At 49.6% G+C, this 27894-nt stretch overlaps 1 protein-coding gene and 1 pseudogene across 1 annotated transcript in view; one reads left to right on the forward strand and one right to left on the reverse strand.

Annotated features, from left to right (window-relative positions):
* Positions 1-23997, forward strand: part of LOC108513095 (serine/arginine repetitive matrix protein 3-like) — a 41336-nt gene extending 17339 nt beyond the window's left edge. The window contains exons 2-5 of the mRNA XM_017848734.1: positions 18652-18787; positions 18872-18952; positions 23108-23267; positions 23969-23997. Coding sequence (XP_017704223.1) covers positions 18652-18787; positions 18872-18952; positions 23108-23166 — 276 coding nt within the window. The 3' untranslated portion in view covers positions 23167-23267; positions 23969-23997. The remainder of the gene's footprint in view (positions 1-18651; positions 18788-18871; positions 18953-23107; positions 23268-23968) is intronic.
* A 2176-nt stretch (positions 23998-26173) lies between these two features.
* On the reverse strand, positions 26174-27554 carry LOC108513092 (suppressor APC domain-containing protein 2 pseudogene; annotated as a pseudogene).
* Between the last annotated feature and the right edge of the window lie 340 nt (positions 27555-27894).

Raw genomic sequence — 27894 nt, forward strand, 5'->3', positions numbered from 1 at the left:
CCTTTAGCTTGCAAGTGAATATGCTTTCTTATTAGATTATAAGCTCTGGGAAGGTAAAATGAATACCTCAATCCTCCCAAATCCTTGGTTGGGCACGTTATTGATCAGTCCACACCTGTTGCTTGGCTGATTGATTAAATGTTGTGGTACCCGTGTTCACTGAGGGATTCCAGACCCCTGTCTAGCCCAAGGATGTCTCACAGTGGGAACGCTGGCACAGCTGTCTTGGCAATCAATAGCCCATCCTGTCAGTCTTCAAGCCCAGAGAGGGTCAGTTACTTGCCCAGCAATCCATTAGAGAGGCTGGGCCCTTTCCCTGGGCTCTGCATTTCTCTTGGAATGAAGAGCTCCTCACAGTTTATTTGCATAGTGTAAATTTGCAAAGTCAGAAGGTAAAGGGCAGGGAGCTGGGCTTCCTTGAGGCAGGTGGCTCTTTTAAAGCTGGGGCATGTTGTCACCAATCTGAGCTTGTTTCCACAGATGAAGCCAGCTGGGCAGCCCGTTTCCATCAACCTGAGCCCTGATGGAGCCTCGAGCCCTGACAGGCTGCTTGTGGAACTCACTGGGAGGAGGGAGGTTTGGGGGAGACCCAGGAGCCATGCTAGAGTCTCTCTCTGGCCTACTTTTTGCCATAGTTTGAAGGGAAAGTTAGTGAATTGACAGGTTCAACCTGCAGTTTCTCCAAAACTTGCACAGGAGTGGCCTTCACTGTTGCATGAGAGACCTCCTTTGGGGGTCTGCTTAGTGTTAGCTGGGGTGTCCCTGAGGAGTACCTGGCTTTCCTCGCTGTTCCTGGAGAATCTTAAAGATGAAAATAGAAGAAAGGGCGCACATCTTTGTTTTGTGCTGCAAGCAAAGCCTTGGAAAAATGAATGATGCCAATGGAATCTGTTTCTTGTAATTAATTTCTTCAAGCTACTGGATCTCCTTTTCTTGCTGAGAATGCAGTTTGGCACTTGTCGTTTGATAGCCCAATTCTGAGAGTAGATCTCTCTCTTCCCTTGTCTGGTAGTTTTCATGTCCGGGCCTTCCTGAACTTGTCTGCCTCATTTCAGGCTGGGATCATAGCTCGGTAGCGAAGGCTTTATGATATTCTTTGAATATCATAAAGATATATTCTTTGAAGAATTTCTGTATTTTTAATTATCCCACCTAAGCCTTTGGATGCAAGGGGCATTTTGCATTGCTAAATTCCATCTTGATTGCAAACCTTAAAAGAGCAAAAACTGCTCAGAACAAGTTGTTAAAACCACAGACAGCAGGGAAAGGTTTCTCTCTCTCTCCCTTCCTCCCCACCCACCCCGCCCCACCCCGTTTTTAAGTCCTTTCAGTTGGAGGTGAAACTGCAACATTATCAAACGTGCCAGTACCACACTGTTTCCCAGGCCTGTTTTTGCATGAGTTCAGTTAGAAATGAACCCAGCTTCTGTTCCAGTAAGTGGAGAAAGATGCTTAAATCCTAGAAACACTGTTCGCCTACCTTTTTAGGGTACTGTAGGTTTAGCTTGAGGGTTGGAGGGTGTCCAGAAAAGCATGACTAAGAGAGAAAAAGACTACTCCCAAAGCTAACAGGGTGGAATATCATAGCCAGGTCAGGAAAATTCCCAGCAGGGAAACAGCCTGTCTGTAATGCAGACACATTGGGTCATAGGTTTGCTTTCACAGAATAAGTGAAATGGAACAAAACTCTTTTTCGAATTCTCATTCCAAGAGGCCCAGTTTCTGCAGGTGTGTCTTTTCAATCTCTCCTTGTATTCAGTATTATTTCAAGCAATCTCCATTTTGGGCAGTGTCTACTCCAGATCAGAAAACCTAGCTAAGAAAGAAATGTTGTTGTTTTTGGGGCAGGGTCTTTCTCTGTCACCCAGGCTGGAATGCAGTGGTGCAGTCTCAGCTTATTGCAGCCTCTACCTCCTGGGCTTCAGTGATCCTCCCATCTCAACCTCTCTATCAGCTGAGACCACAGATGCCCGCCACCATACCGGTGAATCTTTAAATTATTTGTTGAGATAGGGTTTCCCTGTGTTGCCCTCGAACCACACAAACACTCAAGTGTTCAAACTTTGGGAGCACTTTGGGCGCTCACTGCATCCTCAACCTCTCGGCTCAAGTGAGCCTCCTGCCTCAGCCTCCTAAGTTGCTGGGACCACAGGCATACACCACCACACCTGGCTAATTTTTTTTTTTTTTTTTTTTTTGAGATGAAGTCTCGCTCTGTCTCCCAGACTGGAGTGCATGACACAATCTTAGCTCACTGAAACCTCCACCTCCTGGATTCAAGCAATTCTCTGCCTCAGCCTCCCGAGTAGCTGAGATTACAGATGCTTGCCACCACACCTGGCTAGTTTTTGTATTTTTTAGTAGAAATGGGGTTTCACCATGTTGTTCAGGCTGGTCTTGAACTCCTGACCTCATGATCCCCCCACCTCAGCCTCCCAAAGTGTTGTTGCCCTCAAACACTCGAACACTCGAGTGTTGGTCTCGAACCACTCCTGGGCTCAAGTGATCCCCTTGCCTCGACCTCCCAAAGTATTGGGATTACAGGCATGAGCCACCACAAGCCTCCCAGACTCTGGGTTGCTTTTCATGTTGCGAGGGCAACTCAAGCTCCTCCACCGATTGCTCCAAGCCTGTGCTCCAGCTCTTGGTGCCTCAGGTGGTGGGAGCAGCATGAGCTTCACTGCATACAGACCTGGGCCCAGATCTTGGTTCCATCAGCAGCTGGGAGATCAGTTCCCTTCTCTGCACCTCCATTCAGCTTGGACAGGAGTCTGTCCTTCCTAGAACAGCTGTGGTTAGTAACCGAGACCACACCCATGTTCACTGTGGCTTAGAACCATGCACACAGGTACCTAGTGGATGTTAACTTTCATCTCCATCCTGGTCAGTGCTTTTTTTTTTTTTCTTGAGATGGAGTCTCGTTGTGTTGCCCAGACTGGAGTACTGTGGTGTGATCTCGGCTTACTGCAACCTCCACCTCCTGGGCGCAAGTGATTCCCTTGCCTCAGCCTCCTGAGTAGCTGGGATTACAGGTGCCCTCCACCATGCCTAGCTAATTTTTGTATTTTTAGTAGAGACAGGGTTTCACCATGTTGGCCAGGCTGGTCTCAAACTCCCGAGCCTAAGTGATCCACCTGCCTTGGCCTCTCAAAATGCTGGGATTTTTTTTTTTATAGGCATGAGCCACCGCACCTGGCCCCTGGTCAATGCTTCTGTTGAGTTCACGAAAAATGACCAATTCATCTAAAAATCTGAGCTGGCAGGTAGATTCTCTCCCGTGCTGTGGCAGCTGACACCAGTCCTGCTTTCGGTATCTTTGGTGCAGTCTTAGTGTTTGATCTCAGATAGGCTGTTTTCAGTATCACCTATTGTATGCAGGATGCAGGATGAAGGGCCCGGTTTAGATACTGAGAGTCAGAGGACTCGGTGGCAGCTGCAAGTAGGTTGGGAACAGTGTCCCCTAATAGGATGCGTTTTGGGCTTAAAAAAAAAAAAGTGGGACATTGCTGAGTTTCGTTGGCACCTTTTGGCTTTTGAAGGCTCGTGATCTAATATTGGTCTCTGCTGTATACCCAGCACGATACCTGCCATTTAGTCATTCCATAAATATCATTAAATAAGTGACTTAGGCCAGGTGCCGTGGATCACACTTATAATCCTAGCACTTACTGAGACCAAGGTGGGAGGATCACCTTGAGCCCAGCAGTTTGAGACCAGCCTGGGCAACATAGCTAGACCATGTCTCTATTAAAAAAAATTACAACTTGAGCCTCACATAGGTTCTTTCCAAAGCCTCCATTAGTGCTGTGACTCAGGAAAGAAAACTTGTTTTTTCCTTCAGTTGACTGGGCTCCACCATCCCAGGTGTGAGTGACCCAAGTCTTGAGAGCAGGTAATTGATATCCCTAGGGAGCCCTGTCCCCACCTAGGGAGACTGTCCAAGCCCCTCCTGATGGCTCATTCCAGAAAGAGGTGCAGTAGGCTGGGTTGCAGGGGGGTAGTCGTGTCCAAGAGTCCTGCAGTATGGAGTGGGAATGGGGCAGGAGGGCTACTGTCTTGCATCACAGTTTTTCATCTGCCCCAGTGCCGTGGAAACAGAACTCCTGCTTTTCCCCAGGAAGGTGTTGATACATTTATAGATTAGTATTCAGTATCAGTGATGTGCTCTGGCATTCTCAGCAGTAAGACATAAACCTACCAAGGTCTGAGGAAAGCACTGGGTGTCATTGTCCTGGCTCACGCAGGAGACGGAGACCCATGCTCCTCTGTGATTGTTTGTGGCCAGTGAGCCACCAGTTGACGCCAGCGATCCAGCCTCCTGCCCCTCTCACTTCACAGAGGAGGGAAGTGGGGACCTGCCTAAGGTCATGCTTTGGTGAGTTTCTCAAATCAAACCCAAGAGCCGGAATCTTTCTACTGAGTTCCTTCTAAGAGACCCTGGGTCGTTTGCTCTGGGCGGTCCGTTTCATCTACTGTGGCATGTCTGTTCATGGATGATTCTGTTTCTGTTTTTACACCCTGTGCCTCTTGGTTGGTGCTTTTCCTCCTGGAGGGTCCTGTGGACCTGCAGCAGTCACTTCAGACCACCCTGGGAGCAGGTGGGCATGCCCAGATTGCATCTGTCACCACACTCGTACAGCCTGTGTCGCACGCACATCACCGCTACCTGGTTGACCCCAAATAGTATGAAGTGAGAGTGCCTCTTTTCTGAAGCAAAGTGTCGGTTTAGCCTGGGGATGAAGCTGCTTCTTCCAATACCCAGAGTTAAGGACAAATGTCACAAGAGTCAGGAAATAAGACAGCATTGCACTTTCTCAGAAAGTGTCACCCTAGGGTGCCACCCCACCCTAATTAGCCGGGTATGGTGATATGCACCTGTAATCCCAGGTACTTGGGAGGCTAAGGCAGGAGAATCACTTGAACCTTGGAGGCACAGGTTGCAGTGAGCCAAGATTGTGCCACTGCATTCCAGCCTGTGTGACAGAGCAAGATTCTGTCTCAAAACGAAAAAAAGAAAGAAAGAGAGGAAAGGAAGGAAGGAAGGAAGGAAGGAAGGAAGGAAGGAAGGAAGGAAAGAAAGAAAAGAGAAAGAAAGAAAGAAAGAAAGAAGAAAAAAAGCAAGCACTCTGCCTTAGCCACAGTGAATGATCACAATGAAATCCAATCAGAGATGAGGAGATTAACTAATGACCAATGCGTGTCAAACAATCTGTAAGTCTGAGTGGCAGGAAGACTTCTGGCTCTGTCAGCCAAGGCTGGGGACACCAGAGGCACAGGGCTTGGTTTAGGAGTCAAGACAAGGTGTTTGCTTATTTAAAGAATGAGTTCTATGCACTTCCAATGGGTGGGTCTGTGGTCAGGAGGGCGGCACCTGGATCACACCACTGCACTCCAGCCTGGGCAACAGAGTGAGACCCTGTTTCAGTAATAAATAAATTAAGAGTACAGATTCTCAGGTCTACTCCAGACCTGCTGAATCAGAAAATCTGAGGGCAGGCCCAGCCGCCTGTGCCTTAACCAGCCCTCCCGGTTAAGGCATGAGAACCCTGCTATGGAACCCCAAGTACCTTTCAGAACATGTTGACCTCAAGAATGAGCACGAGCATTCACAGGGATCAGTGGCCTTTTGTCATCTGGTCTCTGGCCAGTATCCCTCCCTCATCTGGTGGAGTCAGTGCCGATGCTGAGCCACCTGCTGGTTCTGAATGTGCCATCGTTTCTTCCACCCACATGTTTGCACAAGTGTGGTCCTGTATGGGATCACTCCCTTTTCTGCCACCACCTTCTCCCCCGCTGCGCAGTGCTGGTCTCAGGTTGGGGCTTACCTGGTCCCAGAGGTGTGTTGGGAGCTCCCCATCCCTTTCCCCTCCCCATTGCATTTTCCACCCCTGTGCTGGGTTTGCATACGTGAGCATGGCATATCTGTGTGTCCTTCTGCAGTCACTGACTTGATTGTCTGCCTTTCCCAGGAGGATGCGGGCTCCGTCGGGCATTTTATCCATCTATTTGCAGCATGAAGTAGACACCTCCAAAATGTCTTTGTGTTCCATAAATGAAGGAGCAGAAGGACTCCCTTGGAGCATCTTAGAGGCCATGAAGCCTGGTTTCTGGCCATCCTGCCCACTCCTCACATGCGAGGAGGATGGGGGGGGGTCAGCCCTTAGGAGTCAACCCTCCTGATTTTCTGTAGTTCTGGGAAGAGCTCACGGTGGAAGGCCTCCCAGCTGTTTCCTCTTCTCCCCTAACTATGACTCACTGATTGATTAATGTTTGGAAATTGTGGCTCATCTTGTTAGAGAAGGAAAAGGAAATTTTATTCTCTTCATTCTCCCTCCCTTTCAAATAAGTAATAAATAAAAAGTGGCTGATGTTCCACTTGGTGCGGTAAGAAGCATTTAAATACATTCCGGGCCCTCATAATTGGTGGCTTCTCACAGAAAGGTACTTATTAGAAGAAAAACACTTCCCTATGTGTTGGTGTTCAGCCTTCTCATTGGTGAAATTATACGGTAAGTTGGTGAGTGAATTTGCCTTCCCCCTTGTTAAAGGTATTTGTGGCAGCTCCTGTTGTAGGAATTGGGGGAGAGGAGACACTTCTCTTTCAGTAAGAAATGCGAAGAGTGGCCTCCCCACCTTCAGAGTTCCAAAATAAGTTCACGCGGGTGGTGAGTAATGATGTCTTAAGCTGGCTTATTAAAGGCAGAGGAATAGGCTCTTGGTTCTGGAAGACCAAGTAACTTCAGTATCTTTTCAAATTGCAACCCTCTGGTCTGGGCAACATAGTGAGACCCCCATCTCCACACACAAAAAAATTATTTTTAATTGGCCAGGCATGGTGGTGCACACCTATAGTCCCAGCTACTCAGGAGACTGAGGCAGGAGGATCACCTGAGGCAGGAGTTCATTACCAGCCTGAGCAACATAACAAGACCCATCGCTATGACAAAATTTAAAAATTCACCAGGTACAGTGGTACACGCCTGTAGTCTCAGCTACTTGGGAGGCTGAGGTTGGGGGATCACTTGAGCCCAGGAGTTCAAGGCTGCACTGACCTATGATGGTGCCACTGCACTCCCGCCTGGGTGACAGAGTGAGACCCTATTTCAACAAAATAAAATTGTAACCCAAAGTAAGGGCTCAATAAATATTAGCCACTGTGATTATTCTGTTATCCCCATCCTCATTGGTAATATTTTTGGGGTGTGGTGCCTAGTGTCTTTGTACCTGTATGTATTGTCAAGGAAAATCCCCTGCCCTAAAAAAAAGTAGAAATATGGTTAAAGCTGGCTGGGCACAGTGGCTCACGCCTGTAATCCCAGCACTTCTGGAGACTGAGGCAGACAGATCACTTGAGTGCAGGAGTTTGAGACCAGTTCGAACAACATAGTAATACCCTGTCTCTACAATGTGCTGGCATTTCCATCGCAGGCACCATCACCCATGGTAGTGATGAGGAAGCTGTGGCTTAGACCAACTTGCAGAATCACTGCTCTGGTCACACAGCTACTCACAGGTGGCATGATGAACATACCTAGTCTGCCTGCTGCTTAACCGTGACAAACTCCATCCCCTTCCACTTTGCCTGGCTGAGGATTGGATGCATTACATAGAAATATTTGAACTTAGAAGCTGTTAAAATGCAGGCTCAGGCCAGGCGCAGTGGCTCACGCCTGTAATCCCAGCACTTTGGGAAGCCAACGTGGGCGGATCACCTGAGCCCAGGAGTTTGAGACCAGCCTGGCCAACATGGTGAGACCCTGTCTCTACTAAAAATACAAAAATCGATTAGGCATGGTGGTGCACACCTGTAATCTCAACTACTCAAGAGGCTGAGGCAGGAGAATTGCTTGAACCTGGGTGGCATAAGTTGCAGTGAGCTGAGATCATGCCACTGCATTCCAGTGTGGGTGACAGAGCAAGACTCAGTCTCAAAATTAAAAAGAAAAGAAATGCAGGTTCAAGGAAGGGGGAGGATGATTGTGGTCCACTCTGTGCCTCCTCCCTGGTCCATTTCCTTCTCCCATTTGGACCATTGCCATGACGCAAGTGATCTGAGCGTCAGGGAAAAGGCACTTCTTGCTTCTCAGTGATGAAACTAGCAAACGCCGGCTGCTTATATTCACTGTGCTGATTTCTACCCATTTATTCTCTCATTCAGTCTTTACATCTCCCTGACGAGGAGGTGTAATAATATCATGCCCATTTTATAGACTTGAGAGAACTGAGCCCAACCACTCAGCCAGAGAGTGACTGAGCTGGGGTTCCACCAGGTCTGTCTGCTCTGATAGCACGCATGTCTGACCTCTGCACCTACCCACTTCCCCACTTTTGCAGCCTCGTGCATCCCAGGGAACACACAGCTGGGGCCCCTCTCTTAATTTGCATCCTTCCTGAGCCAGCTCAGAAGTCCCAGACTGTGTCTTTCTGGCTGGCTGTGTCACTGGGCCCAAGGATGGCACTATGGGGTTAAAAATCTTCCACATCGACCCTCTCTAGTAATGGGAAATCAGAAAAGGGAACTTGCAGAGAACATTGGTGCCAAGGGTCGGACCTAGGGATTTGTAGCCACCTCTCTAAGGGAGATGGAGGCCAGGGATAAGAGTCATGACTTTGTCCTCTACCCTCAAGCAATTGAGTACTTGGAAAGCCCTGTTTCTAAGGTTAAAGAAAAGAAGATGGCTTTTGGGGACAAACAATTTAGCGTGGCCAGCTCTCCGCATCTTACAGCAGTAGGGATGAAATGCACGCACCCTCATTTGAAATGAGAATCGCAGTGCCTCTGTCAAACGGCGGCCTCTCCGGATGCCAAGCTGAGATCATTTCCATTTCTGTGCCGGAATTGGTCTTTTGTAGAGATAGATGGGTTGTATTTATCACCAGCTAACTTATTAGTATGTGCCACCAGTTACACCAAATTGTAATCTGACTCATACAAGGATACATAGTTCATGACTTGATGGTGAAGCAGGTCAGTTTCAGAAAGGAAGGAAGGAAGGGGAGGGAGGAGGGAGGAGGAGGGAGGGAGGAAGAAGGAAGGGAAGGAAGAAGGAAGAAGGAAGGAAGAAGGAAGGAAGAAGGAAGGAAAAAAAAAAAAAAGAACGGAAAGGAAGAAAGAAGAAAATCAGAAGATTATGGAAATCACGTTTCCTCAGAAAACTCTCAGGGGTAAACTGATGTAATAGGAATGTCAGTTCAGACTTCTGAGTTACCTTAAGAATTTTATATTCCCGGCCGGGCGCGGTGGCTCAAGCCTGTAATCCCAGCACTTTGGGAGGCCGAGACGGGCGGATCACGAGGTCAGGAGTTCGAGACTATCCTGGCTAACATGGTGAAACCCCATCTCTACTAAAAAAATACAAAAAAAACCAGCCGGGCGAGATGGCGGGCGCCTGTAGTCCCAGCTACTCGGGAGGCTGAGGCAGGAGAATGGCGTAAACCCGGGAGGCGGAGCTTGCAGTGAGCTGAGAACCGGCCACTGCACTCCAGCCTGGGTGGCAGAGCGAGACTCCGTCTCAAAAAAAAAAAAAAGAAAAAAAAAAAGAATTTTATATTCCCTTGACCTGGCAATCCCACTTTTGAGACTCTATCCCAAGGAAAAAAATTAGAAATATGGTTAAAGCTGCCTGGGCACAGTGGCTCATGCCTATAATCCCAGCACTTTGGAAGACCGAGGTGGGCAGATTGCTTGAGTGCAGGAGTTTGAGACCAGCCAGAGCAACATAGCGAGACCCCATCTCTACACAAAATACGAATTGTTTGCTGGGCGTGGTGGTGCGCACCAGTAGTCCCAGCTACCTGGGAGGCCAAGGCAGGAGGATCACTTGAGCCAGGGAAGTCAAGGTTGTGGTGAGCTATGATTGCATCACTGCCTTCCAACCTGGGTGACAGAGTGAGACCCTGTCTCAAACAAAAAGAAAAAAAGAAAGATATGGCCAAAGCTTTATGAACAAGAATGTTTATTATAGTGTTACTGATATACTAAAAACAGGTGGGAGGGGACAAGGCTAGTGTCCAATATAGAGGAGTGGTTAAATGATATTAAAAATCATTTATTCAAATTATTATGTAACTGATATTGCTTCCCAAGAATATTTACTAACATGGCAAAGATCATGATATCACCTAAAGTAAGAATTACAGATGCTGTATCACATCATCCTAGTTTTATGAAAGAAAAATGTTCAGCCGGGCGTGGTGGCTCACGCCTGTAATCTCAGCATTTTGGGAGGCTGAGGCGGACAGATCACGAGGTCAGGAGATCAAGACCATCCCTAGCTAACACGGTGAAACCCTGTCTCTACTAAAAATACAAAGAAAATTAGCCAGATGTGGTGGCAGGCACCTGTAGTCCCAGCTACTCAGGAGGCTGAGGCAGGAGAATGGCACGAACCCAGGAGGTGGTGGAGCTTGCAGTGAGTAGAGATTGCACCACTGCACTCCAGCCTGGGTGACAGAGCGAGACTCGACCTCTTAAAAATAATATTCAAAAATACAAAGACAAGATGAATATATGGACGTATAGCATAATAGATGCAAATACCTGCACATCACACAAGGGCTGGTGAACATGAGGACGTTGGATTCTTCCAGGCCTTTTTCTAAGTCTTAGCAGGGATTATTTTTGGTTGGTATGAGATTGGCTTTTTTCTTTGTTATGCTTTTCTGTGTTTTGCAGATTTTCTCTATAGAGAATGTTACTTTTTCTTAGGGCACGGTGGCTCATGCCTGTAATCCCAGCCCTTTGGGAGGCTGAGATCACCTGAGGTCAGGAGTTCGAGACCAGCCTGGCCAACTTGGTGAAACCCCCATCTCTACTAAAATATAACAAAATTATAGCCTGGTGTGGTGGGGGGCACCTGTAGTCCTAGCTACTTGGGAGGTTGAGGCAGGAGAATCATTTGAACCCAGGAGGTGGGTTTTCCTGTTTCTCTTCCTTCTTTCCCAGATAAGAATAATTTTCTTTCCTCCCAGCTGATTTGCTTTTCTCATCATTATATGGCAAACCAGGCTGCACTCCCCTCCTAAGGCAGGTCACGGTGGTTCGCTTTGGGCTCCAAGTCCTCAGTGTTCTGTTTCTTTGGTGCCAACCAGGAAAGCCGCCTTCCACTTTTAGAGCAACGTGAAGAAATCATGGCAGCCCACGTAATATCTCTCATTATTTCTGTCGAAACTGATTCTATCGAGAGTGGAGTGCATTGTCTTTAATTTCTTTGTTTGTGTGTTTGTGTGTATCTTTTTCCTCTCTCTCTCACACAAGAAGTATATGCTTTTCTTTCCTGTTTGTTCCTACTCGATTTGGGGAGGCTGCTGTTTCCACTGCCTAATTAATGGAAGGTGTTCTGTGGAGGATTTCGCTGCATACGTGTTCTCTCTTTGTAAATAGTACTACCTGTGGACCCTTTTAAACATAGTTACGTGCTTGACTCTTTATAGGGTAATAACTTGATTAATTTTGCAAGGCTTTTTAGAATACCATTGTTCTCTTGAAAAGAAACAGGTTTACTGTTTTAACAAGACTTTAATGCCATTGAGATGCCTCACATTGGCACAGTTGCATAAGAATCACATAGTCCCATGAAATAAAATTGAGAGAGCATTTTCCGGTGCCTGGTTCTTCGGGATGGCCTCTATTCGGTGCTTTTTTTATCCTCGACCCAGTGACCAGCTGTGTTTCTTTCAATTCCATCATTCCAAAATGTCTCTGGAATCTATCGTTTTAGCTTTTGCAGCAAGGTTCATTGTGTTTGTCTTGCCCACTTCAGGTTTCACTAATGAGATTCACATGTAAAGGAGAATTGGCAAGTAATCAGATGACTGATTAATTGTGTGATTCTTATTCTTACCAAGGGATGCTGTAGAAGTCTTGGCTTCAGATAAAATTCTCAATGAGGGCCAGGTGCAGGGGCAAATGCCTGTAAGCCCAGCACTTTGGGAGGCTGAGGTGGGAGGGTCACTTGAGCTCAGGAATCTGAGACCAGCCTGGGCAACATAACAAGACTGCATATCTACAAAAGAAAAAAAAAAAAAAAAAAATAGCTGTTTGTGGTGATCCCAGCTACTTGGGAGGCTGAGGTGGGAGAATCTATTGAGCCTGGGAGGTTGAGGCTCCTGTGAGCTGAGATGGCACCACTGCACTCCAGCCTGGGCAACAGAGCAAGACCCCATCTCAAAAAAAAAACTCTCAATGAGGCCTTAATATACATCTTTTTAATCGTAAGCTTTAAGAGCCTGGTCATGCAAAGAGAATTCAGTGAGATGGAAGATTGTTTATTTCCTTCTGTGCATTGGTCACAACTTTGATTCCACAAAAAGGCAGTGTGCTGTCCTAACAGAGCTGAGTGTGTGGAGTCTTAAGACCTTCCTCCCTCTCAGCAAATGTCTATTAGATGCTTCTACTTTGCCAGTGGCAGTGCCCTGTGATTAGAAGGTGAGCTTCACTGAGGCCTGAAGTCATGGAGAGTGAGTCCCGGGAATGGCTGGATGCGGAGGGTCAAGGTTGAGAGGCAGGAAAGGGATCAGTCAGACTTCTGGCTTGGGCTTTGGTGAGTGGTGCCCTCCACGAGATTCCAAAAAGAGCTAGTTTGGGGAGGAAAGAAATTGGCATCTGGAGAGTGTGAGATACTAGTGGGGCCTCCAAGCAGAGCTGCCCAGGAGACAGGCTGGCCATGAAGAGAGTGGCGTTGACCTGGATGTAGACTCAGGAGCCACTCACTGGGACACAGATTCCATCTTTGTGTCCGTTGGCAGTGTGATCATGGGAATACTGCTCAACCTGAAATCTTTGGCTTTCTCTATAAAGTAAATGTAGTAAGATCTTCACAGGGTTTGCTGTGAGGATTGAATGAGCTCAGTGCACATGAAAATGCCCTGTACACTAGAAATCAGCTATAAATATTGGTTATTATTGTTAGGATGCTGACATTCAAATATAATTTGCCAAAATCATTTGGGAAGCATTGCATACTTCAGTCCCACATGGAGATTTGCAGGGCATGTGATTATCTGTTTGTTCATTTAGTCACAATATTGATCAGTATAGAACAACTAAAGCAGTATATTTTAAAAATTAATCAGGAGCAGCTGTTCTTTGAAGTGTTACATAACCATTAAAAATTATGTTTGGCCAGTCATGGTGGCTCAAGCCTGTAATCCCAGCACTTTGGGAGGCCAAGGTAGACAGATCACCTGAGGTCAGGAGTTCAAGACCAGCCTGGCCAACATAGTAAAGCCTTGTCTTTACTAAAAATACAAAAATTAGTCAGGTGTGGTGGCAGGTGCCTGTAGTTCCAGCTATTCCAGAGGCTGAGACAGGAGGATGGCTTGAACCTGGGAGGTGGAGGTTGCAGTGAGCCGAGATCACGCCACTGCACTCCAGTCTGGGCAACAGAGTGAGACTCTGTCTCAAAAAGAAATTGTATTTGCAGAGAGTTTGTAGTGCATGGGTCAGGTTTAAGCAAGAAGAAAAATCAACTTAGGAAGTATATATGAAGTATTATTATAACTACAAACGAAACAGGCAGAAAAAACCCTGCAAGGAACCATGCCAAAATATTAAGTCCCCTTTAGGGAATAGGACTTGGAATGATTTTTCTTTATAGTCTTCTGTGCTTTAAACATACTCTGCCATGACATATTCCTTCTGTGATCAGAAAAATATAAACTAATGGTAAAAGCAGAACACCCCTTCCCGCCAGATACAAGTGGGAACTAGATGTCTGAATAAATGAAAAGACAAATATATCAATTTCATCTTTTTAATATTTCCCCGTAATTCATCTTGCCTTATTTACCCTTTTCTCTCTGGCCATGGAATCACAGAGCTAACTGCACAGACACGGTGTGAATGAAACCAAGTTGTCCCTACGTGGACTCTTAAGTTGTTCTACCCTTTTGGGATCTTCCATTTAAGTTTTTGGGTAATGAAAATTTGATTTTGATTTCAACTAAACCTGTTGTGTATAAATCTAACGTTTCTATTTAGTGAAGGTTTTTAGCGGTTTATAGAGGCTGGAGATAACGAACTATTATTTGTCTTCTGTCTTTCACGTGTCTGCCATGGGTTCTGGTTTGTAGGCAGATATAAATGCTGATACATGTGCCCCTGTCATGTCTGAGAGGATGAGAGAAGTGAGCTGAGGACTCTTTCCTGGGCGAAGTGATTTTTCTCCCATGCCTTTAGAATTCTCGACTCCTTCCATTCATACTGAGCAATAGCCATCATACCATATTTCATCAACCTCAGATTTCTCTTTTCTTTCTTTTTTTGAGACAGGGTCTTGCTCTTACACACAGGCTAGAGTGCAGTGGTGGTGATCATAGCTCACTGCAGCTTAAACTCCTGGGCTCAAGCCATCTTCCCCGACCTCAGCCTCCTGAGTAGCTGGGACTGAAGGTATGCGTCACTGCACCAGTCCAATTTTTGTATTTTTTGTAGAGACAGAGTCTAGCCATATTGCCTAGGCTGGACTCAAACTCCCGACCTCAAGTGATCCTCCTGCCTCGGCCTCCCAAAGTGCTGGGATTCCTGGCGTGAACCACCACACCCACCCAATCTCAGCTTTCTGGTTTGACCCAAGGGATTGACTTTCAAGGTGTAGATATAGTTTGTGCTTGTCTGTTTTTGGTGTCTCTTGGTTCCCCCTGCCAATGCCACCTCTGGTGCCACTTGTCACCTTTCTCTAAAACCACCCCTTCTCTCACCTGGCAGAAAAATTCCCTGCCTAGCCTTTACCCCCAGCACTGGTTTCAGTGCCAGAAAACATGCTGTCCTCCCTGTATTTGGCTCACCTGTCCTCCCCCTCACTGATATGTTCTGCTCATTGGGTGGGGCAGGAATCACGTGGGTTAGGTGCTCATCTGCCCACTCCTGTATTCTGTGCATGGACATAGCGGTCCAATGTTGGATTCCAGCATGTGAAGTTAATGAAGCAGACATGACTTCCATCCCTGGGCTGCACCTGGCAGTTCATCCTGGATCCAGGGCTCTACCTCGTCCACTCTCACCTCTCCTCCTCTGCAGAGAGGTGACTGCTGCTGATTAGTAGGGCAGGAAGCAGAGGCTGGAGGGCATTTCATAGGGCAGAGAGAGGGCAGAGCTGAGTCCTGGCCTGATCCGGTCACTCAACAACCCATTTCCTCATCTAAAAATGGAATAATAATCAATTACTTAGTACCTGTCAACACAAGCCTGTGTGTGTGTGTGTATACATACATGTGTGTGTGTATATATATATGTATGTGTGTGTATATATATATGTGTGTGTGTGTATAACTCTAGAGGTGGAGGTTGCCATGAGCTGAGATCATGCCACTGCACTCCAACCTGGGCAACAGAGCAAAACTCTGTTTCCAAAAAAAAAAAAAAGAAAAGAAAAGAAAAGAAAAGAATGGCTACTCCATAGACAGCGCAAGGGCTGCTGGTTGCCCATTTATATGGTTATTTCTTCCTGACATTGCCATGTCACTCTCATCACCATCTTGGTTTAGGTGGGCTTTTGAGTTTCATTCTTTTTGCCCAGGTTGGAATGCAATGGTGCGATCTCAGCTCACTGTAACCTCCGCCTCCTGGGTTCAAGCAATTCTCCTGCCTCAGCCTCCCAAGAGCTGGGATTACATGTGTGCGCCACCATGCCTGGCTAATTTTGTGTTTTTAGTAGAGATGGGGTTTCTCCATGTTGGTCAGGCTGGTCTTGAACTCCTGACCTCTGGTGATATGCCTGCCTCAGCCTCCCAAAGTGCTGGGATTACAGGCATGAGCCACACACCAGGCCATTGGCCGGCTTCTTTACTGCAACCTATTTTATCAGCGAGGTCTTTATGACCCGTATCTTGTCCTTACCTCCTATCTTATCCTGTGACTTAGAATGCCTAACCTCCTGGGAATGCAGCCCACTAGGTCTCAGCCTTATTTTTTTTCTTTTTTCTTTTCTTTTTTTTTTTTTTTTTTTTGTGTGTGTGTGTGTGTGTGACAGTCTTGCTCTATCACCCAGGCTGGAGTGCAGTGGTGCGATCTTGGCTAACTGCAAGCTCCGCTTCCCAGGTTCACGCCATTCTCCTGCCTCAGCCTTCCGAGTAGCTGGGACTACAGGTGCCCGGCCACCATGCCCGGCTAATTTTTTGTATTTTTTTTTTAGTAGAGATGGGGTTTCACTGTGTTGGCCAGGATGGTCTCGATCTCCTGACCTCGTGATCCACCCACCTCAGCCTCCCAAATTGCTGGGATTACAGGTGTGAGCCACCAGGCCCAGCCAGTCTCAGCTTCATTTTATGTAGCCCCTATTCAAGATGGAGTTGCTGTGGTTCACATGCCTCTGACAAATCCGAATCTCATGTCCTTCATGTTCTGCTGATCCAAGCCCTCGCCTCTATTGCTGTGGGCAGGGAAGGGGTAAGCCAGGTGAACAGCACCCAGGAGTAAGAGGAGCTCTGCTGAAACCAGGGCTAAGCCTCCATCTTGGTGGGGGAGGGCACTGTCTGAGCCAGCTTGAATGAAAAATGGAAGGTGGGGCCATCCCCTGGGGACAGGCCTCTGGAGGGTCACTTCCAGGCTTGTTAAAAAAAAAAAAAAGGCCAGGCACGGTGGCTCACACCTGTAATCCTAGCACTTTGGGAGGCCAAGGCAAGACAATTTCTTGAGCAATCCTCCTGGCTTGAGACCAGGAGGTCAAGACCAGCCTGGGCAACATAGTGAGACCCCATCTCTACAAAAAAACATTGTTTTAATTAGTCGGGAGTGGTGGTGTGCTCCTGTAGTCCCAGCTACTCTGGAGGCTGGAGTGGGAGGATCGCTTGAGGCCAGGAGTTCAAGGCTGCAGTGAGCTGCGATCGTACCACTGCACTCCAGCCTGGGCGACAGGACGAGACTCTGTCTCAAAAAAATAAATAAATAAAATAAAAAATAAAAAAATAAACTGCACAGCACCTATGACCTCAGCAAATTCTCCCAGCAGCCCTGGAATGTTATGACTCTCAGCTTCAAGAATAGGCTCACAGAGGGATACGGCAGGCCCCAGGTCACAAAGCGGCTCAGGACAGTGCAGAATGAGCCCTTGTCTGGAGCTTGAAAATTCATGCTCTTGCCTCGAGCCCAGTTACCTCTAGAAAAAAAGAAGTGCTCTGAGTAAAGCCTGTAGGGAGCCAACGTCTGGTCCCTGCTGAGCGAAAAGGAGAGTTCTGTAAGATGGATAGGGAGTATCGGAAGTCCCCACCCTCTGCCACCAGGCTTGATTGATGAGCACAGTCCTGCTCCAGAGATGAGCAGCGGGGCCCCCTGGAGGCTGCAGAGCGGAGGCGAGGAGAGACTATGAGTATTTCAGCGACAGAGGCCGGGCTGGAGGAAAGGAGGAGAAGGGGGGCAGGGAGGTACTCAGCCAGCGGGAGGGGGCTCAGGGACGAGGACACCCAGGTGAGGAAAGACTCACATCATTGAGCCAGGGCTTGGGGAGGGGGTAGCTAGGCCAGGAGGAGACTCTTTGAGAAATTAGAGTTCGCCGCAGGCGGTGGCTCATGCCTGTAATCCCAGCACTTTGGGAGGCGGAGGCTGGCAGATCACCTGAGGTTGGGAGTTCCATACCAGCCTGACCAACATGGAGAAACCCCATCTTTACTAAAAATACAAAAATTAGTGGGTGCCTGTAATCCCAGCTACTTGGGAGGCTGAGGCAGGAGAATCACTTGAACCTAGGAGGCGGACGTTACAGTGAGGTGAGATTGCAGGAGGTTGCAGGAGGCAGAGGTTGCAGTGAGGCGAGATCGGGCCCCTGCACTCCAGCCAGGACAACAGAGTGAGACTCTGGAAAAAAAAAAAAAAAAAGAAAGAAAAGAAAAGAAAAGAGAAATCAGGGTTCAGTGAGATAAAGGAGGGGTGGCGATGGGGTTCCCAGAATAGGTCAGTAGGGTTAGGGGCACAGGGATCAAATGGGGAGTTCACTGAGGGGGAGGGCTTCAGTGAATGGGGCTGGGATATGGAGGGGATTCAGTGAGGAAGAGGAGCCTCATATAAGGGGTAGGCACACACTCACCCCCCACCCACGACTGGAGGGTGGCTCATGCCTGGAATCCCAGAACTTTGAGTAGAGCAAAGGGGAGGATCACTTGAGCCCAGGAGTTCGAAACCAGCCTGGGCAACATAGTGATACCCCGTCTCTGCAAAATTTTTCAAATTAGCCAGGGTGGCAGTCCACGCCTGTAGTCCCAGCTACTCAAGAGGCTGAGGAGGGAGGATCGCTTGGGCCCAGGAGTTCAAGGCTGCAGTGAGCTATGATCCCACCACTGCAATCCAGCCTGAGCAACACAGCAAGACCCTATCTCCAAAATTTAAAAAAAGAGGAGGGGGCTTACTGAGATGGTGAGAACTTAGAAGCGGTGCAGGCTAAATAAGGGGCTGGGTTATCCTTTTTCTCTTTTGCAAAAGATTGTACCGTGAGGTTGGGGACCTGTAGGGGATGTGCCCTGTTGGGTTCCCCAAATCTCTGCCTGGCCCTGTAAGGGCAGGGACCGCAGGTCCCCCCCTCAACTCCCCCACCCCGCCCCGCTCCTCCAGCCGGGTAGCAGCCCGAAGACTTGGGAGGCTAGGTCACACCACCCACGCCGGGAAAAGGGGTGGAGAAAAGCCGTCCTGAGACGGGTGGTGAGCGTCCCTGTCGCCGGCAGTGTGGTGGAGAGGTGGAGACCCCGCTGCTGACCGAGGATGCTGATGTGGGCCTGGAGTACGCGCCCTTTGATGATGACGACGGCCTGGTGGACTGTGACTCCCGGCCGCCTGCTACCATGGCCACTGCAGGTACAGGTCAGTGGCTGCTGCGGCGGGGATGGGGTGGCGTGCGAGGCTGCACCCCCTCACCTGCCCCCACTCCCGCCCCTTCTCCCCAAGGACCAAGCACTGGTCTAGCAGTTCGGCATCGCTCCCTCCCAAGAAAAAGAAGAAAAAGAAAGGCGGCCACGGGAGAAGCAGGTGAGAGCCGCACCTGGCCGGAGCAGGAAGGGAGGAGTAGGTGGGGTCTCTCCCCGGGTGCCCATCCCAGGCCCACAAGAGACCAGCAACCGTGCCGCATTTGTGAGCCCCGCCCCTCTCTGAGCCCCTCCCTCGCCCTCACCGTGCTGTTCAGGTAAGTGCCCTCCAGGTAACTGAACCCATCCCAGGCTTCAAGCTCCTCCCTTCACTAGGCCCCACCCCTCATTGAGTCCATTCCTTTCTCTGGGATCTGCTCCTCGCTGAGCCCCTCCCCTTCTCTAACACCTGCCTCTCACTGAATCCCCCAGAGCCAGACTCACTGACCCGGCCCATGTGTTACCAGCTCCCAAGGAAGGAGACCACTACTACTGCTGCTGCCCTCCTCCCCCTACCTTGCCTAGTTCACAAGACAGGAGTAAAGAGAAAGAAACAAAAGATAAATAGCCAGACAACCTTGGCACCACCACCCCGCCCTAGGAGTTAAACAAAGTAATAATAATAACATCAACCCCTGGCCTAAACTACTTGTGTTATCTGTAAATTCCAGACACTGTATGAAAAAAGCATTGTAAAACTTTGTTAGCTGATGCATGTAGCCCCCAGTCACATTTCCCACGCTTGCTCGATTTATCACGACCCTTTCACATGGACCCCTTAAAAGGCCTAGTATTTAAAAAGGCCTAGTATTTCTTTCTCGGGAAGCTGGGCTCTTAAGACGCGAGTCTGCGGACACTCCCGGCCAAATAAAAAACCTCTTCCTTCTTTAATCCGGTGTCTGAGAAGTTTTGTCTGCGGCTCGTCCTGCTACACTCCCAGTCCCCCTCTGCCCTCCCCCAGGGGTCCTGTGCCCACCAACAGCAGTGGGAGTGGCCCTGGGGAGGAGGGGCCTCATCTGCCATCTCTGAATCTCTCTGTCCACCCTCCTCTGTCTTGCATGAGACCCTAGCAAGTGTCTGGGGCCCCAGCTAACCCCATCCATCCATCTGTCCTTTCTTCCTGGCATCTGCCCTCAGGAAAAAGAGGAGACTGGAGTCTGAGGGCAGGTCAGTGGGGACACAGCTGGCTGGGCCCAGTGTGGGGGATGTCTGTGGGTGGGAGAGATCCGCCAGAGGCCACAGGCCTGGACCCTCAGGGGCTGCACCTGGACACTGCCAAGGGGCAAGCTTTGCCCCTATAGAAGACATGAATCCCACCACTGGAGCCTCTGACCTCTGGGTTTGAAACTATCTTTGCCTACAATGCCAGGGGGGCTGGAAGGGTGATTTGGGGACAACATAGGCAGTGCCATCAACTACTCTGAGGGACCTTGGCGACCCTTGGGGCCTCAGGACACTCTGTACAAGGGACCTTAGGCTTCATGGCCTGGAATTCCCTTTCCAGCTTCAATGTCCCAAGCACCCAGGCCTCTCCAGCCATTTCCAGCCAGCCACCCCCAACCCCATCTCACTAGAGTCCACCTCCCTGTGTCCACAGCTGTGGGAGCTCCTCTCCCCTCTGCAAGAAGAGTGTGAAGAAGCATCACTGAGACAGGTACCCTTGTTGTCTCCACCCTGAGACCTCATCTTCCTCCCGTGGGGCCCAGGGTCAGGGCTGTGGCCCTCCATAGGTCTCCCCTGGGCCACCCCAGGAAAGCTCAAGAGAACTCCTTTATCGCGCTACAGGTCTGATTCTGGGTCCTGGAGGAAGAGACAGCACAGGTGAGCAGCGATTTGCAGAGGACATGGTCAGTGGTCCCTTCAGGGACCAAAGCCCAAAGGACGCAATGATGAGAGGGGGTTTATGAGGGTCCCATCGGGCTCCATCCTTCAGCTCCAGGGTTCCTTCCCAGAGGTTTTGCATAAGTCACTTTGAACTTTAGTGTAAGATCTATAAAAAATATTAAAAATAAAATAGCTCCAATAATTTGTTAATGGACACACAAAATAAAAAGTTGTAAAGTGTGATATATATATAGTATAAAATGTGTGAAAGGGAGAAAATTTGTAAAGTTTCTCTATGCATAGAAGTTAAATTGTCATCATCTTAAACTAGGTTGTTAAGATACAAGATGTTTTATATAAGTCTCATGATAACCACCAGGGGAAAAAAAAAAACTGTAGTAGATACATAGAAGAAAAGAGAAAGTAATTAAAGCATATAAAAACAACAAAAATGAAACAAATTTAAGCTTGGGTGGTGGTTCATGCCTATAATCCCAGCACTTTGGGAGGCCAAGGTGGGAGAATCATGTGGGAGCCACAACTAAGGGCCGTGTTGGGTGTCTGCCATAGAATCCCTGTATATCAGGTGCCTAATAAGAGCTGAGGCAGGTGAGGCTCCTGGGCAGATGGGTGGGTGACCTATAGACCTGCTTGCACTTCAGTGAGCACGTCCAACAACAAATGGGACAGGCCTCCACTTTTCTTTCTATCAGTCCCATCTCATTTGATGTGCCCAGTCACTGTGCAGTTGGCGCTATTCATGTCCCATATCCTCTGTCCCATATCCATGTGGACAGGGAAGGCTGGTGGGTGAAGAAACTCATCCAGGTCACACAGTTGGTGAAACATGGAGCTGGGATAAGACCTACATCACTGGACTTTAGTCAGGGAATGGCTGCAGTGAGACAGCTTGTGCCAGAGGCATGGCCTGACCCCGCCCTGCCCTGAAGAGCAGAGCTGCTCACCCCTTCCATCAGAGTCAACTGCTCTGCCAGCACCTGGGGATTGCAATGCCTCAGAAGAGTGCGCAGCTGGAACCAAAATGCCCAGGCAAGGACAGTGTGGCTATGCCATGGGCCTGTTACTGGGGAGCATAGGCCCCCACTCAGTGGGTGCAGTGGAGGCTGGCAGCTGTGAAGCATTGTGACTTGCCACCTCCCTTCCTCAAAAACAGGGTGGAATCCACTATTGAGGTACATGAAAGTGTCTGGTCTCCACACTTCCTCCTTGGCCTCATGGCAGCAATAGCAGTGGCAGTAGTGACTATGGCAGGAGCCCCAGGGTGGACCATTGGCCTTTGGGGCCAGGCTCTCAGAAGAATGCTGGACCATAGCCGAAATGCTCAGGTAGGGGCAGGTCAGCTGCACTGTGAACTCGACACTAGGGAAGGCAGGCCTTGTCTAGCAGGACCCAGTCATCTCACAGATCTCTAAGGCTCTGTTTATTTTTCTTCAATCATTCATCTGAAACATTGTCTTCAGATTGGTTAATTTCTAGGGCTCTGTCTTCAAGTTTATTTCTTCTGTTTCTAATCAGCTGATCCTCTCAACAGTACTTTTTTTCATTATCATCTTTCTATTTGGTTCTTTAATAATTTCCATTTCTCTGCTGAGATCCCACATTTGCCCATCATTATGAAAATATTTTTCCTTACCTCCAGTACCGTATTTATAATAGTTGCTTTCCAATTCTTGTCATCTTATTACAACACCTTGGATGTCTTGGAACTAGCTTCTAATGTCTGTTTTAGTTTTAATCTTGTATATGAATTACATTATCCTGCTTTTTTCACACATATCATGAATTATAAAATTATAAGCTAGAAACTATAAATGACAGATAGACACTCTAGATTCTGTTTTTTGAGGAGTATTGTTGTTTTTCTAGAAGAAACTTAATTTGACTGAACTCATCTCCAATCCCTAACTCCCCTACAGTGGACAAAGCTGAAATTTTCATTCACTTCTTACCCATACATGTATTATACCATATGTATTACACATAAATATATTTCTACATAATTACACATCATATTTTATCAAAATATATTATTTTTCCAGTGAGAGTCTTGTTAAACAAGCTACTTCACTCTTACCTGAAACCAGAAATTCAATTTTGTTTGCTTTTTGATTTTTTAATGTATGGAATTAGATACTATGCATGCTCTTTAGTTTGGTTTCTTTTATGCAACATTGTGATATTCATTCATCCCATCGTATGTACGTGTAGATTTTTCTTCAGCAGGGAAACGTTTGCTAATCTGATATGAAACAGTAAAGATGGTTTGAAGTTAGAGTTATTCTTTAACATCTGTTTCGTTGACAAGGACTGAGAGAAAGCAATCCACTTGTGCAAGAGTTGCCTAAGAAAATCAGCACACTCATTCTAAACTTCAGAACCCAGCTGTGGCTACTCTGCTGTTTTCAGTAATTAAGTACATTTATTTTTCTCCCAGTGGTTCTCCTTTCTAACAATCGCAGGACCAGGGCCATCCTGCTTCAACAGGTGACATGACAATTATGGGCGTGAGGGAGATAAACTGACAGCATCCCTTCCTTATAACCATGGCTCAGGGACCACAATTCACACAGAGACTCACTCTAAGACTCAGCCAGGTGAGTGTCTGTTTCTCAGCTTCATTAACAGTGAGTGATCAAGACTCAGGTGGGACAATGTCTGTAACTCTGTCATGGTTTGTTCTTACATCTCACGGAATTATAACTAGTCAGTAGGTGTTTCTAGATGAAATATTAATATTATGAATATATAAATATATAGATTTGTGGAAGAAAATTTGACATTATGTAATTATATTTGAATTTGAATTTAGACTATTTTCCATTTTAATAAAGTAGTACAAATTATTTTATGCATTTATGCAAATCTTTACATTTTAAGACACCACAAATCTGCACTGATTCAGAGTGATGTAATTATACTACTTTGGATTTATTTAAGTTTGGAGATGCTGTAGCACATTTCTAATACTTAAGGACGGTTTGAATTATCATGTGATGAAATAAGATTTTTTTTTCATATTTCCAGAAATCTTTTTTATTTCTTTAGATATATAAAACACTGTTACTTTATGTTCTCTCAGATAATTCCAGTATCTGTCTCTACAGAGCTGATTTGTTGTTTCTGCTGGGTCTCATAGTGTATTGTTTTCTTGTGGTGTTTATGAATTTTAAAACTGGAGATCACATTTTCTTTCTTTTTTTCTTTTTCTTCTTTCTCTTTCTTTCCTTCCTTCCTTCCTTCCTTCCTTCCTTCCTTCCTTCTTTCTTTCTTTTCTTTCTTTTTTCTTTTTTTGTAGAGATGGAGTCGCTCACTACGTTGCCCAGGCTGGTCTCGAACTCCTGGCCTCAAATGCTGGGATTCCAGGCACCAGCCACCGCGGCCGGCTGAGATATTCATTTTCCTTGGAACTTGATCAACACAAAATTCTGAGGCCTGGTGTGGTTGTTTCCTCTGAGGCACATTCTCAACCAGGGACACTTCTGCCTCCAGGGACACATTTTGACATCCTGAGACAGTTCTAGGTGTCACAACTGTGTGTGCACGCACATGTATGTACCTGCACATGCTACTGGCACCTCGTGGATAGAGGCCAGGGATGCTGCTCACAGTCTGCAAGGAGACTGACCCACCCAGCGTCACTAGGGCGGGCTCCAGGCAGGGTCCACATTTATCTCTGCCAGCCACCTAGACCATGCCAGTTGGGGCCACTTTAAATTCTCCCCTCCTGGTCTCCAGGGCCACACAGTAGCCTGACTGTAAGCTGTAAACTTGGAGGACCTATATTTTTTTCACCTTGCATGGAACACCAAAGCTGAGAGGCAGTTTTTCCAGAGGTGCCAGCCTGTCTCACATTCCTCTTTAGCTGCGGGTCCAGCTCACATGGGCTGGTCTCTTGATTGAAGTTACCCAGGAAGACACTATTCTGTCTCTGCTTCCAGTTCCTGTAAAGAGGCCAGGATCCCCCAGGGCATGGCAGGCACCCTCAAAGGCAGACGTGGGGAGGCCCTGGTGGGGGCAGACCCCAGCCTGCTGGATGGGGGGCCTTCTCCCCGGCTGCCGTGGGCCCACCACTGCACTGCCAGTCACCCGGTGCTGGGGCTGTTGGGGCCACAAGGTCCTTCAGACTGCTGCCTTTCCGCCCAGGAGGTCCAGGCCTGCATCCTTATGTCTCTGGAAAGCCCACTCCCATCCTCAGGGTAGAGGACAGCTGCACGCTTGGGCTGTCTTGGGCCTGTCTAGAACACCCCTGCAGCCCGGGTGCACAGGGAATGTGGCTCTGTGGGGTTCCTGTGGCAGGTTAGCGTGGAGCTGGGTTCTGGAAGGTAGTTGCTGCGCTGCCTGCCAGGACCCCCCTCTGAGACAGGGGGTGCCTTGTGGGGACAGTGCACCAAAGTGCCCCTGGGCAGAGGGGATCCTGCGCCTCACACACACTGACCCTGCATCGGGGGCCCTGCGTCCCACACACACTGACCACGCATCGGGGACCCTGTACCCCCCCCTACACACACACTGACCCTGCATCGGGGGCCCTGGGCTGCAGAAACCGTCCGTGATGTTGCCGTGCCCCTGGCTCTGGTGGCACTGGGACCCTCCAGGCTGGGCTGAGCATGGGGCCCCCACCAGTGTGTACCCCAACACCAGCGGGAGTGGGCCTGGGCACGGGGATAGGGAGTGACACCCAAGGTGACCTGCCCCAGCCTCCTCCTGTAACCTGGGGGTTCTCCTTTTCCTTGGCTGAGGGAAGTGGCCTCCCCTGGATGAAACCTGGGTTCAGGCTGGGCGTGGGAGGAAAGGGGGATGAGCAGGACCCCAGACCTTGGGAATCCTGAGTGGGGGGTGACAGACTCTCCCTACGACGTGTCTGGAAACTGTCTGGGGGCCCAGGCTGATCTCCCTCCTGGGGACAAGGGCCTCTGGGGAGCCAGGCTCACAGGTTGTTCTGTGGGACTCAATGTGGGGCAGCGTCCTGGCCAGGATGAGGAAGACCATCACCGCGGGGTCTGCGGGAGGCACACGCTGGCCAAGCTCTAGTCCACCTGGCTCTCCGATCCGCTGCAGCCAGAGTCTCTCAGGCTTGGTCGGGACCTGAAGTCCGACCGCCATCCCTGGGGCTCCGCTGCCAGGCAGGCAACCCCCGCTTACAGGCCTTCCCCATCCCCTCCATTTGCTCCCATCCGAGCGACAGGCACCTTCTCCTGGTGCCCTGGTTGAGGTGGGGGTAAGTTGCCCTTGGAACCCCCAGGTCTGGGGCGCGGTCTCAGCGCTGCAACAGTGACCCTAGCGCCCTCTGCTGGCCATTGCCAGAAGTGCAGCGTGGCGTGAGCAGAGCCTTTCACTGGAGATGGGACCCAGGGCAGCACCCCTGGAAACTGGGGCGACCAGAGATCTGGTAACTGGTGGAGGCGTCCTCCACTGTCCATTGACACCGTCAGTAGTAGCTGCGGACTATGCGGACTCAAGAAAGCCTCAGTCCATGTTAGCACCGGAAGCCAAAACCGAGTCAAGGACTCGGTGTAGGGGCCAGCCGGGGACAGGCCTGGGGAGCATGGATGGCAAGGGGTGCAGGAAGACGCCCATTCCGGGCCTGCCTGGGCCTGCCGAGGGTCTCCAGCCAGAGAGGTTGGGTGCGACAGAGCGCCTGCCCCAAAGGGCAGAGTGCCAGGCTGGCCCTGTCGGCCTGCTCAGCCCACACTGGCAAGATGAAGGTGGGGTCCAGAGGCCCCCCGCCTTGCCGGTTCAGGGTGCTGGCCTCAAACAGCTGCTTAATGAATGCCGACTTCTGCTCCAGCTGCGTGATGTACCCACTCTTCTCGGTCACCTCCTGGGTGAGGAGTCGGTTCTTCTACTTCAGCATGAGAACGGTCTGCTGCTCACAGCCCGGGGACGAGGTGTACGTCAGGGTAGAGCAGGCGGCCCGGAGGAGGACTTGGGTACGGCCTGGCTGGCACAGGCTGCAGCCAGCAGCTCTCCCAGGCACCCGGCCACCTCCTGTACCTTGGACAGTAGCCGCCTCAGTGAGCGGGGGCTCCCCATGGCCCCAAAGTTGGCGCTGGCTCTGCTCTGGCCCAGGCGGCACCGGCGCTCCTGCACTCGTTGGAGCTGCTGCTGGTACCAATCGCGGCCCCGCGCCATCATCTCCAAACCCTGCAGCACCTCCTTCTCCTGCTCCAGCTCCTTCATCTACTTCAGCAGGCCGCAGAGCATGCCGCTGGTGATGGTGCCTCCGACGTTCCCCTCGGGCACTGGGGATCCTCGGGGCATCCCCTGAGTCTGCCTCCAGGGTCCTGCAGGCCTCTGCACCTGCGTCAGCGCTCGGGCTCGGTTCCAGCGCCGAGCTCTGGGACCGCTCTGGTTCCGCCCGGCAGGGCGCCGCCTCGGCGGGGGCACACAACTGCTCCAGGCTGCGGGCCGCGCCACTGGGACCGGCCAGAGAAGCGCGCACGCCCAGGGGCAGGCGCTTCCTCTCCAGGACCGTCCGCGGCTCGTCGGCCGGCTTGAACATCAGGCGCTGCGCCGGCTGCGGCGGCTGGTCCCCGGGCCTGGCCGGGCCGGGCCGGGGCGTGCCTGGGGTCCCCGGGATCGCCGTCGGCGCTCAGCAGCGCGGTACGCAGGCCGGCCAAGAAGCGCTGTAAGGTCAGGTAGCCGCTGGTCGGGGCCACCTCTCGCAGGCCCTCCAGTACCCCGCGGGGCAGCTCCCGCCCGGCGGCGCCCTGCCAGCGGGACTGGATATCGCCCAGGTGCCCGCAGCCGCGCCGCGGGTAGTCCAGGATGTCGAACAGCGTGCGCAGGCTCTGCAGGAAGGCGCGCAGCAGCCCCTCTGAGCTGCGCGCGGGCTGCAGCGGGAGGCATGCGGCTCCGCGGGCCATCGCGGCCCCGGCCATGGGCACCCGGGCTCGGTCCACGCGTCCACCTGCGAGCGTACCCGCGCGGCCCCACGGCGGGGCAGACCAGGCGCACTCCCAAGGTTTTTTAATATACTTCACATTAAGAAGATTTTAGTAGATGACCATAATAAAATTGTTTAATCCTGTTATAGTAATTGTTAATAGGGAAAGTTTTTTTTTTACTACCACAAACTATCTGAAAATAACACCTTCTGCTTTGTATGTGCTATATAATTTTTATAGTATACATGAAACATCATGCATGAATGTGATGTTCAGCATGGTGTCAGACTGATGTGGTATGACAGCCACTCAATGCATTATTATTTTTTCCCAA

The sequence above is a fragment of the Rhinopithecus bieti genome, unplaced genomic scaffold, assembly GCF_001698545.2.
Source record: "Rhinopithecus bieti isolate Rb0 unplaced genomic scaffold, ASM169854v2 scaffold_32090, whole genome shotgun sequence".
In the NCBI taxonomy this organism is placed as follows: domain Eukaryota; kingdom Metazoa; phylum Chordata; class Mammalia; order Primates; family Cercopithecidae; genus Rhinopithecus; species Rhinopithecus bieti.